Source organism: Notechis scutatus, chromosome Z (assembly GCF_049901735.1).
Source record: "Notechis scutatus isolate UNSWTSFEM ecotype Mainland chromosome Z, rNotScu1.2, whole genome shotgun sequence".
Classification (NCBI taxonomy): Eukaryota; Metazoa; Chordata; class Lepidosauria; order Squamata; family Elapidae; genus Notechis; species Notechis scutatus.
This window is the reverse complement of record NC_142025.1, coordinates 132,246,489-132,264,646: the sequence shown is the minus strand read 5'-3', so window position 1 is coordinate 132,264,646 and position 18,158 is coordinate 132,246,489. Positions and strand designations below refer to the sequence as shown.

General features: G+C 45.4%; 1 protein-coding gene across 1 annotated transcript in view; it reads left to right on the top strand.

Annotated features, from left to right (window-relative positions):
• RNF40 (ring finger protein 40) overlaps positions 1 to 15,049 on the top strand; it is an 18,759-nt gene extending 3,710 nt beyond the window's left edge. Inside the window, exons 3-20 of the mRNA XM_026682346.2 lie at positions 13 to 180; positions 863 to 992; positions 1,330 to 1,563; positions 5,380 to 5,501; positions 5,577 to 5,723; positions 6,975 to 7,049; positions 7,168 to 7,287; positions 8,492 to 8,671; positions 8,823 to 8,958; positions 9,755 to 9,876; positions 10,477 to 10,979; positions 11,940 to 12,057; positions 12,444 to 12,593; positions 12,913 to 13,125; positions 13,247 to 13,372; positions 13,528 to 13,668; positions 14,073 to 14,174; positions 14,281 to 15,049. Coding sequence (XP_026538131.1) covers positions 13 to 180; positions 863 to 992; positions 1,330 to 1,563; positions 5,380 to 5,501; positions 5,577 to 5,723; positions 6,975 to 7,049; positions 7,168 to 7,287; positions 8,492 to 8,671; positions 8,823 to 8,958; positions 9,755 to 9,876; positions 10,477 to 10,979; positions 11,940 to 12,057; positions 12,444 to 12,593; positions 12,913 to 13,125; positions 13,247 to 13,372; positions 13,528 to 13,668; positions 14,073 to 14,174; positions 14,281 to 14,457 — 2,964 coding nt within the window. The 3' untranslated portion in view covers positions 14,458 to 15,049. The remainder of the gene's footprint in view (positions 1 to 12; positions 181 to 862; positions 993 to 1,329; positions 1,564 to 5,379; positions 5,502 to 5,576; positions 5,724 to 6,974; positions 7,050 to 7,167; positions 7,288 to 8,491; positions 8,672 to 8,822; positions 8,959 to 9,754; positions 9,877 to 10,476; positions 10,980 to 11,939; positions 12,058 to 12,443; positions 12,594 to 12,912; positions 13,126 to 13,246; positions 13,373 to 13,527; positions 13,669 to 14,072; positions 14,175 to 14,280) is intronic.
• Positions 15,050 to 18,158: the final 3,109 nt, after the last annotated feature.

The following is an 18,158-nucleotide window of genomic DNA, read 5'->3' as shown; positions in this document are numbered from 1 at the left end:
CTGCGTTTGCAGGAGGAGATGGACCTCAAGGTGCTTCAGTTCAAGAATAAGAAGATAGCAGAACGACTGGAGCAACGGCAAGTTTTTGAGGATGAGCTGCGTGAGCGCATAGAGAAGCTGGAGAAAAGGCAGGCCACTGATGATGCCACTCTCTTGATTGTCAACCGCTACTGGAAGCAGGTCAGAGAGCCTTCCAGGCTGATCTCATGTTGCTCCTTTCACTTCTAATCCTTAAATTAACATACCGGGGGATCTTAAAGGTTTTAGAACGTTGTGTAAGGGCGAAAAGAAAGCTGCTGTTGTGAGTCCGTAACTTTTCTCTGTGCTAGCAGAATCAGAATAGAAAATACTACCATGTAAGTAGTCCTCAACTTACAGCTACAATTGAGTGTGTGCATCACAGTTGTAAAGTGGCTCATCACGTAACCAACCTGATTTTATGACCTTTTTTTTGCTGTGGTTGTTAAATGAATGGCCATGGTCATTAAATGAATCCTCGTTTGTTAAGCAAATACTGCAGTAATTAAGCCCATTGTTTGCAAATGGGGGATTTTTTTTTTTGCCTAAAATGTGAAGCAAATCGTTACGGGAGTGCAAGACACTATAAATGTGAGCTTGTTGCCAAGTACCCGAAATGTCAGGTGATTGGGGGGAGGCAGCTGTTAAAACTTTGGAACTGGGTCATAAGTATCTTTTGATTAGTCATAAGTAAAGGACTACCTGTAATTTCATATTGTGCCTAGAAGTTGCTTTCCTCCTATGTGCCCACCTCTCTTTACATGCCTTTAAAATTCTCTTAGTCATTTTTGTTTTTTTCAGTTCCAGTGTGTTTTTCCCCCTTTCCTCCCCCTCCCTCTTACAGCTAGATGAGACGGTGCAGGTGCTCCTAAGACATTATGATGGAGATTGTGGGCAGGCCCAGGAGGAACCCAAATTGGAAATCCCAGGCTCAGAATTGGAAGCTGTTCTCTTAGAGAATTCTGAAAGGAGAGGTAAGCCCAGGTTCCAGCATTCTGGAACATCAATTTACTTATTAGATGTTTTACCTTGGCTTTATTTTTGATCAACTCCAGGCAGTGCGCACCTCTGATTCTCCCTTCTCTTGATTTCCCTACAGCCACAAACCCTGGAAGGTGGGTTGGGCTGAGAAAGAGTGACTGGCCCAAAAATCACCCAGCTTTCACGCCTAAGAGAGGACTAGAGCTCACTATCTCTTCTTTTCTAGCTCAGCACCTTAGTCATTGCACAAAGCATGGTAGGAGTGGATCAAAGGTTCTGCCTGCCTGCCAACAATCCTGACCTTCTTCCCTTTTCTTTTGGTCCATTCAGAGGCAGTGCTGTCCCCTATTACTCCCCCTGCGCCCTGGAAGGCTGGGGACCTTGTGCTGAACGAGCCATCCCTTTCCTTTTTGGCTACCTTGGCCAGCAGCAGCAATGAAGAGATTGAGCTTCAACTTCAAGAAAGCATGGAATTCTCCAAAGCTGCCGTCTCCCGCATGGTGGAGGCTTCGGATAAGATCCACCGGCGCACAGAGGAGCTTTGCCAGAAGATCCATGCACGGGGTGAGAGTAGATCCCATCTGAGGGACACCTTCGAAACTTTCTGAATGCACGCTTAGCCTCTTGCTGTCAATTCTACCTCTGAACTTGCTCCCCAAATGGAGGATTTGGGGCCTCAGATTTTTAAAAACTCAACAAGGGAATTGGGGGGAGAGTGGAATGCATGTTGTCATTCTGGGTGGGTAATTTACTGTGGACTTGGTTGCGAGGAGGAGAATTGGTTTAGAAGTGCATTTTTTCTATCCCCTCTCAGACTTTAATTTTTTTTAAAATTAGTTTATAATATAAAATACAAAAATACAAAAGAAAATAATAGGAAAGAAAAGGGAAGTGAAAAGGGAAGTGAAAAGTGTAGGAAAAGTGGGGGAGAAAGAAAAAACTCCCTTTGGTGCAGTAATCAAACTTTAACTTTTTACTTTTATATAATAGTATAAACTAGCCGTTCCTGTAACATTTCTATAACAAATATTATAGAACAAGCAAAATGTTCTATAACATTTCTATAACAAACTTATCTAATTGGCAAAACGCAGAATTAAAGTTTCATTTTTTTCCACTTCAAGCACAAAGTCTAGAAGCGGTTTCCAAGTAAAAACAAAAGTAGTGTTTTTTTTTTCTTTAATCAAAACAGTCAATTTAGCCATCTCTGCTAACTCCATTAGCTTTTGCAGCTGTTCATCCAATATGGGAATCAAAGCGTCCTTCCATTTTTGTGCATAAAGTAATCTTGCTGCTGTCAACATATGTAACATCAAAGTCATCTCTCCAGATATCTTGAAGATGTGCTATTGTGTAGAGATACTTCAGACAGAAAACGTTTGTAGAGTCCACCAGAGTATTGTGTGAGGATGTTAAAAGTGCATACTTTGAAAAAACGGAGAGTACACTGGTTCCAGGTAGAAGACATGGCTTAACAGAATTTCCAAAGTGAACCTATTATGAACATGTTCAGATGTAGTGTGTGTCACTCTTTAACCTAGTTGTATTAATAACTTTTAGGGCATTCTCGCTTTATAAAAATACCACTTTGAAATGTGCATTAAACATTTTCTTTTTCTTTTTTTTTTGAAAATTTTATTTGGGTTTTCACAAAAAAACAACAACAATACAAATAAAACATCTTTTTTTGAAAATAGCATGATCCCAAGTTACACTTCTTCATACAGACACAAATTCAATTTCATGCTCATTCTTGTGTTCTATTCCATATCTTATTACTGTTTTACATTTTCTACATAGTTTTTCCCCTCTTTTAATTTTCTCAACTTTATTTTGATTATCTCATCTCAGTTCAAATCATTATATTTATACTTTTGTCTGTCCTGTTTCAATTTCATATCTTTTCTCATTAAACAAATTTTCTCCTGTAGTTACTAATTGGAGTATGACGCCTTTATATCTTTTAATTTTATCCATTCAACTCTTATTTAAGCTTCAATGTATACCTTTAAGATTATAACATTCAATATAATACATAACTTCCAATCGAATTCTGCTTGGTACATTCTTAAAAAAAGATTATATATATATGTAAATAAAACACTCATTCCATTCCAATTCAATTCTATCGTTAATATTCATTAACATCTTAACATCTTTAACATTTCTTTTCAATTAAATATCATACTTCCTTGGGAACACTTATAAACTTTCCATAATTAATTTTTTCCCATATTTCTCTTCACTTATATTTTATAAATCATTAATCATAATTAAAATGTTCCCATCCTTTCCTAATTTAATTCTCTCATTCACTTTATTTCATTTATTTATTAACAAGCATTCTACTAGATTACAATAAATATTTTATCCATCATTTTAAGCATATTTTCAAAGATTATTTCTATTTGTAATATAACAATACTATCTTATGTACTTTTGCAGAATCCCTTTTATAATTAAGTTTTCACCCAATATCTCTAAACAAGCTTATATTTTCAATTCTTATACCTTTGCCCTGTTTCTCTATATCTTGTTTCTGTCCTTTATAACTTCTTTTCCTTTCCTTCTTCCCTCTCTCCTTCTCCCTCCCCTTTTTACCCCCTTGTCTCTCTACTTCTAATTCTCTCTTCTGTAATCCCCTCTTCTGTTGCTTTCTAATATTATACTTATTTTTCAAACTATTCTTCTTTTTTTGGTTGTTTTTTCAAATCTTAAACTTTTCATTCTCTTTCTCCCCTTTCCTTTTTCCCCCCCACATAAAATTACTTGATCATTAAAGATGGCTTCTTCTTTGTCCCAATCTTCTTGTTCTGCAAGCATTTCTTGTTGTTTCTCATAGTTCCAGATCTCCATTTCTAAGAGTTGAAATACGAAGCCAAAAGAACCTCTCCCTTCTTGTGCATCTTCTTTGTACTTTCTAAGTTCCATTTTCAGTTCTTCTAAAAGTGGTGCCATTTTAAACACTTTTAAACAACCACCCGATTGATTTTAGTCGTTTAAATGCAGTAACCAAAAATCCAGAGATCACCAAGTAATCCAAATAATCCCAAGTTGTTTCTTCTTGCTTCTTTTTTCAATTTTCTCTTCCAGGGGTTCTACTATTTTGTTGCCAAGTTTCAGTTAAAATTTATCTTTTAGAAATCTTGTTGAGGTTTTAGTTCCAGGCAGTCTCCTCCATTTTTCCAGATCCTGCCCTTTTATTCTTTTTCTCTCCTTTCCTGCTTTTAAAAGCTTTTAAGTATCCAGAAATCTTTATTATCCCTTTGACATTTTATTTTCAGCTTAAATGCCTGTTGATGTCAAAGTGGATTTTTTTCCAATTTCTTGCTTAAGTCTCTTGGAAGCTGTCAGTATATAGAAGGGAAGAGAAAAAACAAACCAAATCCTTTCCCTTTTCTCTCTCCTTCGCTGCTTCAAAATCTTCTTTGGGAACAATGTTATTTTTTTATAGGTATTTTTTTAAATACCAGGGTACCTTGCGTTGTTGCTTTTGCAGTTTAACCCGGTCAACCAAGACTTTCACTTCTTATCTTCCTCTTGCACATTCTTTTCCAGTTGAGTTATTCTTTGTGGTGGCCATTTCTGACCACCGCTGCAACCGCCCTCGGGAAAGGGAGTAATGGCCAGCTGAGGAGGAGAGATGCGGCTCTCCTCAACCCTGCTGTCAGTCTCCCCCCTCCTCACCACCTCTACAGGATGGCTTAGCCACAAAGCAAGCCGGCTCGGGGCGCTCTGGCGGCGAGCACGGATCGAAACTGTGTACGATCGCAGTTTCGGTCTGTCGGCGAAGAAACTCAAAATGGAAGTCCCTCATTAAACATTTTCTAAATACTTAATAATTCAGATTTTTGTTCAGTCAAAGCTGAAGGATCTGGCAGCAGAAGATTTCTTGTATTCTGACAGGTGATGTGCTTTATATTTGGGGGCGGGAAACAGGCTTTTTAAAATATGCTTCTTAAACAACTTTTTGTTACCTGACAGTAAGGAAGCTGTTCTGTGACTCTGTATTTCCAGAGGAAGATTGATGAAAATGATTTTGCCTCTGGAGAGAATTTTTTTAACTCAATCCAAGTGTGATATTCTTACCTTGGTGTTTTGTTGCTTAAACTTGTGACTCAAAGCAAAGTAACATCACAAAAAAGATTTCTGGGGAAAAGCAAAGCACATGTATGTGAGAACCTGCTGACTCAATTAACCCAGCAGTCTGTCCTCCCAGGGGTCAGTCAATACACAGGGAAGGCCATTAGTCTCCCAGCAGAAGCCTTCAGAGTCTGTCCTGCTGCCACCAAAGCTAATAGCCATTAATCTCCAATGCAGTTTGGAGGAGAGTAAAAATTGGGAAGCCCAAACTCTGAGAATTAATGTCTTATTCTGCAGTGGAGTTTGATCAACTGGAAGAAGTTGTGAAGGCCCTCAACAAGGATCTGACAAGAGAGAATCGACACCTTCAGGACCTGATCACACAGATGCAGGAGAAACACCATAAAATATCCTTGGAGGTAGGTTCCCTGCTCCGCCTTCCCTCTTGTGGCTTCTCGGGGCAGGAGCTGTTCTGAGACTGGCTTCTTTTTCAGTACACAGAACTGCAGGACAAAGTGACTTCATCAGAAACCAAAGTGCTGGAAATGGAAACGACCATTGAAGACCTACAGTGGGACATAGAGAAGCTGCGCAAACGGGAGCAGAAGATCAACAAGCACCTGGCCGAAGCTTTGGAGCAGGCAAGAATGGCCTTCATGGGGGGTCCCCTCCCCTCCCTCCTCGCTGGGGGAGACTGCCTGTTTCCATTGAATTATAACTGCTAGGTGAGGGAGGGGCATCCTTCTGAATGTCCAGTTTTAAAGGGCAGGAAGCCCTTGGCTGGCTCTCCGTTTTGAAGGATACCCAGATAGTAAATGAAGCAGGAGGAGCTTATCCTGAAGCCTCTGCCTGCCCCTTGGTCACGCTCTCTGAGCAGGAGGAGGTCAGGTGGGTTGCCCACTTTTAGGATACTGTTTCAGAAAGATGTAGCTCTTCAGATCTTACCGAACTGCGATTCCCTTCCCTTTCAGTCATCGCAGTTAGGAATGCTGAAGAGGAGGAGGAACTCTGACAATTACAGTTCAGATTTGGATAAACAACATACTTCCCACTTTGGTCCTACATCAATCCATGCACCTTAAGGAGCAAAAATGATGTATGCTGTGAGGCGGAAGAAGATTCAAATCAGCAGTGCCAAGATAATTCCTGATGTTCAATTATGAATTACTCCTTTCCCTCATATCAGCTCATTTACCCCTCGGGAAAGATGGATCTGTTCACTCAGTAGAGAAGAGGTCTCTTCTGATCTCGTGGGCCCAACACCCTCTTAAAGCCAAAGATGCCATTTCTTGGGTTTGGGAAAGCTTTGAGGATAGGTCTGGTGAAAATTTTGTAACAAAAGGGTCAGATCAACCTGATAATGGCAAGGACTACAGCTAGTCCCTGACCTACAACCAGAGTTGAGCCCAACATTTCCATTGCTTCCATTGCCACATTTTTGAAAAAGCTTGTCACAAAATCATTGCAATCATCAAAACCTAAAATTACAGTTTATTTGTGTTTCGAGTACAAAGTCCAGAAGGGGTTTCCAAATGGGAACAAAACTAGATAAATTATTTTCTTTAGTTAAAACTCTTCTAAAATTAACGTGGAGCTTGAAATTTGATAGCCCGTACATTTGATAAATAAAATCAATAGATCTTCTTCTATTGCAAGCAGAACCTATGGAAATCCAGAACTGTGACTAACTTTGTGGAGGTCCATTTATATACATAAGCTCAGAAAATATTCTGTGCGTACCAGATTAATCTTCCAGTGTTATGCAAGTCCAGATGTCTTGTGAAACTTTTTGTTCACACCAGTGTGTGTGTGTGTGTGTGCGCGCACATTTACACATTTGCCATCTGGTTTTAAAGGTTATTGATTTTTCACTTTTTTTTTTTTTTTGGCAGCTGAATTCGGGTTACTATGCCTCAGGCAGTTCTGGTGGGTTTCAGGGTGGCCAGATCACTCTTAGCATGCAGAAGGTAAGCCAGAAAACATGACTGGAAAGTAAATTGTAGCTCTGCAGCTTTGCAAGAGTTGGGTCTCGCAACACTTCCTGTGCAACACTTTCCGCTGACTTAATTTTGGCTTCCTTTGCAGTTTGAGATGTTGAATGCAGAGTTGGAAGAGAATCAAGAACTTGCCAACAGTCGCATGGCAGAGCTGGAGAAGCTGCAGCAGGAAATGCAGCAGGCTGTTAGAACTAATGAGAAGCTGAAGGTATTTGGATAGGTGTCAAATACAACCACCCTGTGGTGATAAGCTGGAAAGAATACAGCCCTTAATTACCGGTACTTTAAAATATATTCTGACTACCGAGAGTGGCAACAGGAAACATTTGGTGACATCAAAGGCTTGAATTCAGATTTATTTTTTACTGCTGTTCATGCAATATTTGGAATTGAGTCAGCTTTTTTTTTTCCTCCATTAAAATCCGTGGATTAACCCATCAGACACAATTTTGTGCATGTTTTAAGTACAAGTAGGCTTATGACTGCTTGTTTAACAGCCGTTCGAATTTATGATAATGTTGAAAAGGTGACTTGTACTCGGTCCTTATAGTTATGACTGTCGCAATATCCCCACAATCACATGATGTCAACTCAGGCATTTGGCAGCAAGCACCTATTTATATGGTTGCAGCATTGCACGTTGACATGATCCGTCTTCCCAGGAAGCTTCCAACAAGCAAAGTCAATGGGGGAAGCTGGATTCACTGAATGACTGTGTGATTCACTTAACAACTGTGGCAGAAAGTCATAAAATCAGGCATAATTCGTTTAACAACCTTGCTTAGCAACGTAAATTCCTGTCACAGTTGTGGTCATTAGATGAGAACTACCTGTAGTAGTAGTGGATCGCACTGCTCTAAATGCCACCAGCATTTACCTATGTGAATTAAGGGACCTACAGGAGTTGCATAAAATAAGTTTGTATTGCAGTTTACCCAACCTTGCTTTAAAGACACAACTAGAAATCTCAAAATCTATTCTTCTTTTAATCTTATTAATTCTGGTGCACTTAGTCTTTGTGATGGCTGTTAGACTGCTGTCACTGATAAAAACATTTCTGAGTGAGGCCACTCTTTTCTGGAAATCTCAAATCTATACCACCATATGTTGGCTGTGGCATTTTGGGAGTTGAAGTCCACACATCTTAAAAGCAGCCAAGGTTGAGAAGCAAACTAAAGAAACTGCTTTAGTTTGTAAGCAATGTTTCAAAGATCAGGTAGCTAGCCTCAGGTCTTGGATTGATTCTATTACTTGATATTAATATATTATTGGAGATATTGCTGTTTGGGTCAGGGCAAAGGAATGCTATCCCCCCACCCCTCTTCCTGTTTGGTCTATGGATAAAATGTCCAAAGTTATTTTTGAAAAAGAAAGCATCTGGCTTTCTTTCCTTCTATACCCCTGGCTTGTAGGTGGCACTACGGAGTCTTCCAGAAGAGGCTGTAAAGGAGACTCTGGAGTACAAGGTGTTGCAGTCCCAGTTCTCACTGCTGTACAACGAAAGCCTGCAGGTGAAAACACAGCTGGATGAGGCCCGAGCCCTGCTTCTCACCACCAAGAACAGCCACCTGCGTCACATCGAGCACATGGAGGTGAGCTCTCCGGCCCCTCTCCTGGTCTCAGTCTTGGGCTGCCGTCATCATGGTTAGACCGTCCTGGCTTTGATGGACTGCAGAGCGGGGCCTCTTGGCTGTGTCCTTTGGCTCCTGGGGGCTGATGTGGCTTCCTTCTTCTTGATGACAGAGCGACGAGTTGAATGTGCAGAAGAAGCTGCGGACGGAGGTGATCCAGCTGGAGGACACCCTGGCTCAGGTGCGCAAGGAGTACGAGATGCTGCGCATTGAATTTGAGCAGAACCTGGCAGCCAACGAACAAGCAGGTGAGCCTCTGCTTCCTCCTTGAGGAGCCCAGTATTCCCGGTTTCCCTGCCCTGGGAACCAGTCATGTTGAAGCCCATTACCAGGAGATCGCCTTTCCCTCTTACTTTGTTTCTTGGCTCCAAGGAGAGGGCACCAACTGGTGTCTCTGGTGTTGCTAGTTTCTTTCTGAATTCTACTTCCTGATCTTTTTCCTCCCCCCAAGAAAGCTAATCTCTCCCTGCCATGCTCAGGTTGGTGGAAAGGCTCCAGTTATCTTCTGTGTGGACTCACTTTTAAATCATTCTTCTATTTTGTTGGCTTTTAAAAAAATGATTTTAGTCCTTTTTAATTGTTTAAACTCTGAAAGCTCTCTCTGGTTATTCTACACTGCTCTGAGATTCTTTCTAAGGAGAAGTGATATAGATACTCTTTCAGTGAAGAAATGTTGGGCTGGAACTCCCAATAGTCTTTTTAAAATAAATTATTATTTTTTTGTTGAATTTTGGAAATTCGGTGTTTTAGAGCTGGTGCAGTGCAGTGGTTCAGATATTGGACCAGGAGGCAGAAACTCAGGATGTAAGGGGCCTCCCTCATCCCCAGAAACTCCCTGGGAGAATCTGGGCTCGGTCTACCTTACAGGGTAGTCGTTGTGGGAAAAGAGAAGAGAAGGGAGCATTATGTATGCTGCCTTGAGCACCTGAATGAAAGATGATCTGAATAACAGGTAAGGAGGAGAGATGCTGGGCACTCTGGAGAGCTGGGATGGCGGCTCAAACACTTGTTCTTTCTCCCTCTGCCTCCCCTCTCAAATACGAGGTCCCATCAATCGGGAGATGCGCCACCTCATCAGCAGCCTCCAGAATCACAACCACCAGCTGAAGGGAGACGTTCAACGGTACAAGCGCAAGCTGAGGGAGGTGCAGGCCGAGATCAACAAGGTGGGTCTGCTGAGGGAATGGCTGAAGCGGGGAGGCCGGGCATCAGGTCGATGGGCTTTCACCCCTTCTCTCCTGCCTGGTTTGGATTTGGGAAGGACACAGTTCTGCTTCAGGGACTTGCAGGTCATCTTGATATTTTTTTTAAAATTTCATTGAAAAAGAAATCACTGCTCAAAAGTGGCTCTTCACTATGAATCTAAAATCTAGCAGGCTTTATCCTGGGCCTAAGTTGTGTTATAGCAGCTTCCTGTCAACCATGGTGATCACCTCAGCTCATGTTTCCTGTTCCTCTCAGGTTGTAGCCAATCCTATACTCTGTGGAAGAGGAAATCAGTGTGTGTGTGTGTGTGTGTGTGTGTGTGTGTGTGTGTGTGTGTAGCAGACCTGGGCATTTGATGGCCTGTGGGCCAGATGTGGCCCTTTGAGTGTCTTTGTCCAGGCAGGGATGTGTAACAGGATGTTGGCGGCAGGGACAGCAGCCCACCCCAACAACCCCAGTTTCTCATGTGCGCACGTGGGAAAATGTATTGCCCACTCCTGGTGTACAGGCTTGGCTGCCACCTAGTTCTAAAGTGCCTGTTGGCTTGTTCTTTTTTTCAGGTTCGCATGCAACAGAGTGGGTTTCTTTCTGGTTTGTCCACTGCAGCCCCAGCCCCAGGGAACGAAGACTCCGGTGGACCCCAGGGCCACCCTGGGGCAGCTCCTGTTAAAGAGGAGGAAGAAACGGTGTCCTCCGAAATAAAGAAAGAATTCAAGGAGGTGCAAGTAAAAAAAGAGCCCAAGGAAGAAGTGGTGTCTCCTCAGCTGCTCGGGAGCACAGAGGGAGTGAAAAAAGAAGAGGAGGAGACCTCTGTCCCCCAGCCTCCCGCTCCCCATCCGCCACCACCACCCCGCGCCAAAGAGTCTGAGCGGTCCAAGGGACGTGGTGGAGACAGGGGCGTTGACCGCGACAGGTCCCGGGATCGTGACAAGGAGGCCTCTTCCTCCTCCTCCTCCTCCTCTTCCTCCTCACGGGATCGGGAGAAGCAGAAAGGTGGTGGAGGTAGTGAAGATGCTAAGAAGAAAGATTCAGATCTGCTCAAGCAGCTGCGAACTGAGCTCAAGTGAGCCTTCAGAAAAGGGAGGGGTGGGTGGTGGCGTTGAGTGGGATTGGGTTTCGTTTCGTTTTTGGGAGCAGGTTGTGAATAGTACATGGAACGTAGACGAGGTGGGAGTGTGCTGTGTTTGTTCGGGTTGCACTTTAGATTGAGAAGGGGAAAAGTCTTACTCACCTGGGAAGGATGATCTCTGCCAATCCTTGAGAGCTGCTGTGTACCCAAACTAGGGGAGAATTGGGGTGCTGGCGTAGCAGAGGCAGGGGTAGGCCTGCTATATAAGAACAGCCTGTCTGGATAGCGTGAATGTTGTGAGTGGAAACCTAGAGACTCAGCTAGCATTCTTTGATGGTTGGCCCAGAAAGGAGGCTAATAGCAAAGGGGAAAAAATATGTCAAGAAGTGTCGGTTCCAATAGGTAGACCAGACCAGGGAATCATCTCCACAGGAAGGCTGCTGGAACTGTTTCTATTGAGGTTGGCTGTAAGTAGCAGAGTCCTGCAGGTCTGCTTGTGCCTTTTGCAGAAGTTGTGGATGCTCCATTGCTGGAAGTTTTTAAAAAGAGATTCGTCAGCATGTTATAGGGCCTCCTGTTTGAGCAGGGGTTGGGCTAGAAGACCTCCAAGATCCCTTCCAACTCTTGTTATTCTGTTATACTACTTCTCTCTCTTTATAGCTCAGTGGATTAGGAGGTGTCTTCCAAAGCTCCTTCTGAAAGTTATCTCACTGTTCTGGGCTTCACAAAGTGCTTCAGATCCCTCAGATCCTTAAGAGTTCCCTGTTTCTTCCTTGCCCTCTACAGAAGGCGATAATAATTGGTTTCATGCTGCAATTTCATAAGAGATCCCCTTCTTCTTGCAATACATAGCCTTGATAGACCCAAGGAAAACCCAGAATTTGCTATCCTGAGGACATGGCGGTCCATTTCTCAGGAGCCTCTTCTTCATATGGATTCCATTTCCTTTCTCAGAAAGGCTCAGGAGAGCCAGAAGGAGATGAAGCTTCTCTTGGACATGTACAAGTCGGCCCCCAAGGAGCAGCGGGACAAAGTGCAACTGATGGCAGCTGAGAAGAAGACCAAAGCTGAGGTGAGATGAGGGTGGGGCCTATCCGGAGAGATGAGTCTTCCCAAAGTTCCGGTTTTTCTGCCTCCTCTTTATCATGGGAGACCCAGGCTCGTGTTTCGCTCCAGTGCCTGGGTCTGCTAAGCTCAGCCCCATTAGAGGCCACCAAGTTTCACGCACTTCCGTTCCATCGTATGTTTCAGGATCTGGTCCTGGGCAAGACATTTTGACTTAGGGAAGAACCTATCCCCCAAAGAAGGGCTGGCTGTGCTTTAGATAAACAACTTTATGGCATTTGTAATCGGGCTTGTTAGTTTGACCTGCAGGTATACTTGGAAGGTTTCTTCCCTGTGGTGAGGTCTCAAGCGGAGGAGTTACTCCTGCTCTCTTTGACTCATTTCTTTGGGCAGGTGGAGGAGCTGCGGGTGAGGATCCGTGATCTGGAGGAGAAAGAGAAAAAAGAGAGTAAGAAAATGGCTGATGAGGATGCCTTACGCAAGATCAAGATGGCCGAGGAACAAATTGAACACCTGCAGAAAAAACTGGCAGCCACCAAGCAGGTATTTCTTTCTGGGAGGAGTTTGCGGTGCCAGAAGCAATGCCCCAGTGCAGGAGGAGAGAGCCTAGAGTGGTTTGGAGGGTGGTTGCGACTTTTCCATAATGACAAACTCAACGTTGACTTGGTTCACTGGTTGCTGGGAAGGACCACCTTCATAGAGATGAGGCTCAGGGTCTAGTGGTTAGCATCTGCAAGAAACAGATCAGCCCAAAAGTCCTCTACGCATTCTAGCATGAGAAAGACAAAATGTGGTTATGAGGTTATTAGGGAGGGGCTGGGGAAATTCCAATTCATTCCAGTATTTTTTCCCTGTGGATCAGGAGGAAGAGGCTCTTCTCTCGGAGATGGATGTGACAGGCCAAGCTTTTGAGGACATGCAAGAGCAGAACATGCGGCTAAACCAGCAGCTGCGTGAGAAAGATGACGCCAACTTCAAGCTGATGTCGGAGCGCATCAAATCCAACCAGATTCACAAGCTCCTGCGGGAGGAGAAGGAAGAACTGGCCGAGCAGGTGCTGGCCCTCAAGTCTCAGGTAGGCAGCCACCCTACCACCAACAGGTCGAGAGGATCAGAGCTTTGAAGGAAGGGGCCACCAAATGCAGGTGGCTCCTGGAATACGTGCTGACCCTTGTGGCTCTGGTTGCTTTCCTCAGGTGGACACCCAGCTCTTAGTTGTGCAGAAGCTGGAGGAGAAGGAACGAGTCTTGCAGGGCAATCTGGGCACTGTGGAGAAAGAGCTCACTTTACGCAGCCAGGCTCTGGAGCTCAACAAGAGGAAGGTGAGGAGCCGGTCTGGGGGCTGCCAAGTTAGGAAGTGAGTGTGGGCCTTGATGGGATCTTCACAGCTAGGATGATTGTGGTAGTGGTGGTGCGGGGGAAACGTCCTTTAGGTGTTGGTGCGGAATTGGATTTGGATGCCATGTTCTGCTTGCAGGCGGTGGAGGCGGCCCAGCTAGCAGAAGACCTGAAAGTGCAGCTGGAGCACGTGCAGGCTAAACTGAAGGAGATCCAGACCTTCATGGCGGAGAACAGGGCGGCCAAGGAGAGGGAGTCTTTCAACCTCAAGAGAGCTCAGGTACAAGGGGAAAAGGGGAAGGCCACGACGTGGGGAAAAGGGCCGCTAGAGCTCATGGCTTCGGGGAGATACTCCCGAGGAGGCAGCCGTGGTTTATCATGCGTTGGGGGGGGGGAGGTGTTTCCATGCTGGAGCTCGTTAGTGGATTAACATCGCGCCCTTATCCATTCGTCTTCAGGTTCCTAGTTTATCCAGGTTCCCAATTTCTTGTTAGTCTCAATGTTTTTAATGCTTTTCAAATGTTGTAATGTTTATTTATCCTTGTTTTATGCCATCCAGTCGCTTGATTGAGATGGCCGGCATATGAATTTAATAAACAAATGAGCAAACAAAGAAAGGGAACCTCCCTCCCCCCTCCTCCCCTCCCTCTCCAGACTCATTGATGTGCCTGCCCTTCTTCCCAGGAGGACATATCTCGCCTTCGGCGCAAACTGGAAAAACAGCGCAAAGTGGAGGTGTACGCAGACGCCGATGAGATCCTACAGGAGGAGATCAAGGAGTACAAGGTGAGAAGGGCAGGAGGAGGAGGAGGAGGAGGCTTGTAAAGGAAAGGCAGCTCTTCCCAATAATGGCCCAGCCCCCTCACCCCCTCTGGTCTGTTCACATCCCCAGGCCAAGCTCACCTGTCCATGCTGCAACACACGTAAGAAGGACGCCGTCCTCACCAAATGCTTCCACGTCTTCTGCTTCGACTGCGTCAAGACCCGCTATGACACCCGCCAGCGGAAATGCCCCAAGTGCAATGCCGCCTTTGGTGCCAATGACTTCCACCGGATCTACATCAGCTGAGCAGCTGGCCCCGATTTTCCTAACTTCCCTAACCCATCCATGGATTCCCGGGGTGGAGTAGGGGTGGTGGGTGTGGGTGTGTCTCGTGGTTTATCTTTTCAAGACCAGCCTTAGACCCACCAGGACTTGTTCCAGCTTTTTCGTTGGCTCCAGTCTGGAGATCGTTTGATAAGCCATCTAAGGTACTCCTGAGGTCCTTTGTTCAAATGGATCCCCTATCCTCAAAGTACCCCGCCCCTTCTCCCTGCTGGGGGCCCTTCCTGAGGCGATTCACAGATTTTCTTTTGGATAAAGTTGGATTCTTTCCCCTGGATCCTGAAGAACTTGGCTCCGTTGCTTTCTCTTTCCTTTTAGCCTTTCCTGAAGAGGCTCTTCAACTTGCCTTGGGTTTCAGTGGTTTCTCTTCTAGCGTTTTGCAGATTTAACACAGGATCCTCAATCACTGGCTGCTGGCAGCAGTCATGAAGCAGTTCTAATGCCCAGTCTCGGAAATGGCATTCTATTTTTTAAGAATTTCAAGAACTGCTTGGGTGTTTTGCAAATAAATGCAGAGGTGGTCTGCTCCTACAAGGTTCTTCTCTGTTCCTCTAAACCTAAGTGTCTGTGTTTTATTTGTGCACCGTGTTCTGCTCATTGGAGAATTATTTGTTTACAAAACTATAAACAGCTTTAGCCAAGGCAATTCTATGCAGAGCTGAAGAGTAGTATTTGCAGCCAATGCAGTAATTTATTAACGTGTAATGACAGAAATTCAATACAAAAACTGCAATTGATACGCCTGGCAAAAGGAGCTCTACAGCATACAAACCCCAAATCCTCCTAAGACCAAATTTTTGTGAAATCCAGAAGGCCACAAGTTATCCTTGCCTCAGAAGTGGGGGATGGGAGGAGAGGGGGCATCCTATTTTGGAAGAACATTTAGAGCCATGGGTATCTTTTGCTTCAATTTCTTGGGGGGGGAATCATCCCTAAAGTCCATGGAGAGGCATAGTGACTGAAAGGATTTTGTGTATGTGAGTGTGCGCGCACCCATGTAGATGTTTAAAAAAGCAATGCAAAACATGAGGCAGGAGGGAAGAACGGTCTACTAACAGTCTGGTGTAAGATGGCTGCATTTATTTATTTTATATATAGCCTATATTTGTTCAGGAGCTGCATGCTGCATACACAGCATTCCCTATTTTTGCAATATCCAATCTGGATCGGTTCCTGGGATCAGATGTTTAGTTTTCCGAGTTTTTGGATTTGTACTAGAGCCCATCCTCATGGAACTTATTTATGCTACCGTGTTTCTCATAAAATAAGGCCGGGCCTTTTTTTTTGGAGCCCAAAAAAACGGCTAGGCCGTCTTTTCGGGGTTACTTAATTCCCCCCCTTTCATCCCTATCTAGAGCGCCCCGCAGGCAGCCTCGCCACCAGCTGCTCCTAACGGGTGATCATGGTGAAGCGCAGAGAGCTCCCTACTCCCACCAAACACCTTTGCTGCAGACCCAAGACCTTTGGCACCTGCCGCTGTTGCTTTCCCTTCTGCCCATTCCGCTGCCACGTTTGGAGCTGCCACTGCCATTTGGAGCTGCCGCCGCTGTTTGGAGTGCCGTCGCCAGGTTTGGAGCTGCCGCTTCCGTGTTTGGAGCTGCCACCGCCGTTTGGAGTGCCGCTGCCACGTTTGGAGCTGCCGCTTCCGCATTTGGAGCACTGCCGCTGTTTGGAGCACCACCGCCGTTTGGAGCGCTGCCGCCACTCCAAACATGGCAGCAGCTCCAAACACGGAAGCGGCAGCTCCAAACATGGCGGCGGTGCTCCAAATGGCGGCGGCAGTTCCAAACGGCGGCAGCAGCTCCAAACACAGAAGCGGCAGCTCCAAACGTGGCGGTGGAATGGGCAGAAGGGAAAGCAACAGCGGCAGGTGCCAAAGGTCTTGGGTCTGCAGCAAAGGTGTTTGGTGGGAGTAGGGAGCTCTCTGCGCTTCGCCATGATCATCCGTTAGGAGCAGCTGGTGGCGAGGAATTGCTGCCCGCGGCGTGCTCCTAACGGCAAGTCCCCCCACCCTTCCCCCATTTTGCATGTTTTAAACTAGGCCTAAATTTGGGGGGGAGGGGCTTAATTTGATTTTATGCCTAGAAAACATGCTGGGTCTTCCTATTGGTGGAGGCCATATTGTTGGAGAAACACGGTAGGTACATTCTGTTAGAAGTTTCCTGGGGATGGGGCTCCAGCACGAATCCAAAAACTCGGAAGACTAAACCCCAGTAAATGACCCAGATTGGATCCTGTAACATGAGCCTGGGACACATTCTTGCCTTCACTCCCTAATTTTCCCTGCCACAATAAACCTGTGAGACAGGTTTGGTTACAAAAATCAAGAACACAATTTTCTCAATGTCACCCAGCGGATCTTAAATGTTCAATGGCCTAAATGTTAGAGGTGAGGATATACACTGCTCAAAAAAGTAAAGGGAACACAAAAATAAGACATCCTAAATCTGAATCAATGAAATATTCTTATGAAATACTTTGTTACATCGTTGAATGTGCTGACAACAAAATCACAAAAATTATCAATGGAAATCAAATTTAGCAACCCATGGAGGTCTGGATTTGGAGTTACACTCAAAATTAAAGTGGAAAAAATCACTACAGGCAGATCCAACTTTGATGTAATGTCCTTAAAACAAGTCAAAATGAGGCTCAGTAGTATGGGTGGCCTCCATGTGCCTGTATGACCTCCCTACAATGCCTGGGCATGCTCCTGATGAGGTGGTGGATGGTCTGAGGGATCTCCCACACCTGGACTAAAGCATCCCCCAACTCCTGGACAGTCTGTGGTGCAACCTGGCGTTGGTGAATGGAGCGAGACATGATGTCCCAGATGTGCTCAATTGGATTCAGGTCTGGGAAACGGGTGGGCCAGTCCATAGCATCAATGCCTTCGTCTTGCAGGAACTACTGACACACTCCAGGCACATGAGGTCTAGCACTGTCTTGCATTAGGAGGAACCCAGGGCCAACCGCACCAGCATATGGTCTCACAAGGGGTCTGAGGATCTCATCTCGGTACTAATGGCAGTCAGGCTACCTCTGGCGAGCATATGGAGGGCTGTGCGGACCCCTAAAGGAATGCTACCCCACACCATTACTGACCCGCTGACAAACTGGTCATGCTGGAGGATGTTGCAGGCAGCAGAACATTCTCCACAGCGTCTCCAGACCCTGTCACGTCTGTCACATGTGCTCAGTGTGAACCTGCTTTCATCTGTGAAGAGCACAGGATGCCAGTGGCGAATTTGTCAATCTTGGTGTTCTCTGGCAAATGCCAAAAGTCCTGCACGGTGTTGGGCTGTAAGCTCAACCCCCACCTGTGGACATAGGGCCCTCATACCACCCTCATGGAGTCTGTTTCTGACCGTTTGAGCAGCCACATGCACATTTGTGGCCCGCTGGAGGTCATTTTGCAGGGCTTTGGCAGTGCTCCTCCTGTCCCTCCTTGCACAAAGGCGGAGGTAGCAGTCCTGATCCTGGGTTGTTGCCCTCCTACGGCCTCCTCCACGTCTCCTGATGTACTGGTCTGTCCCCTGGTAGCGCCTCCATGCTCTGGACACTACGCTGACAGACACAGCAAACCTTCTTGCCACAGCTCACATTGATGTGCCATCCTGGATGAGCTGCACTACCTAAGCCACTTGTGTGGGTTGTAGACTCCG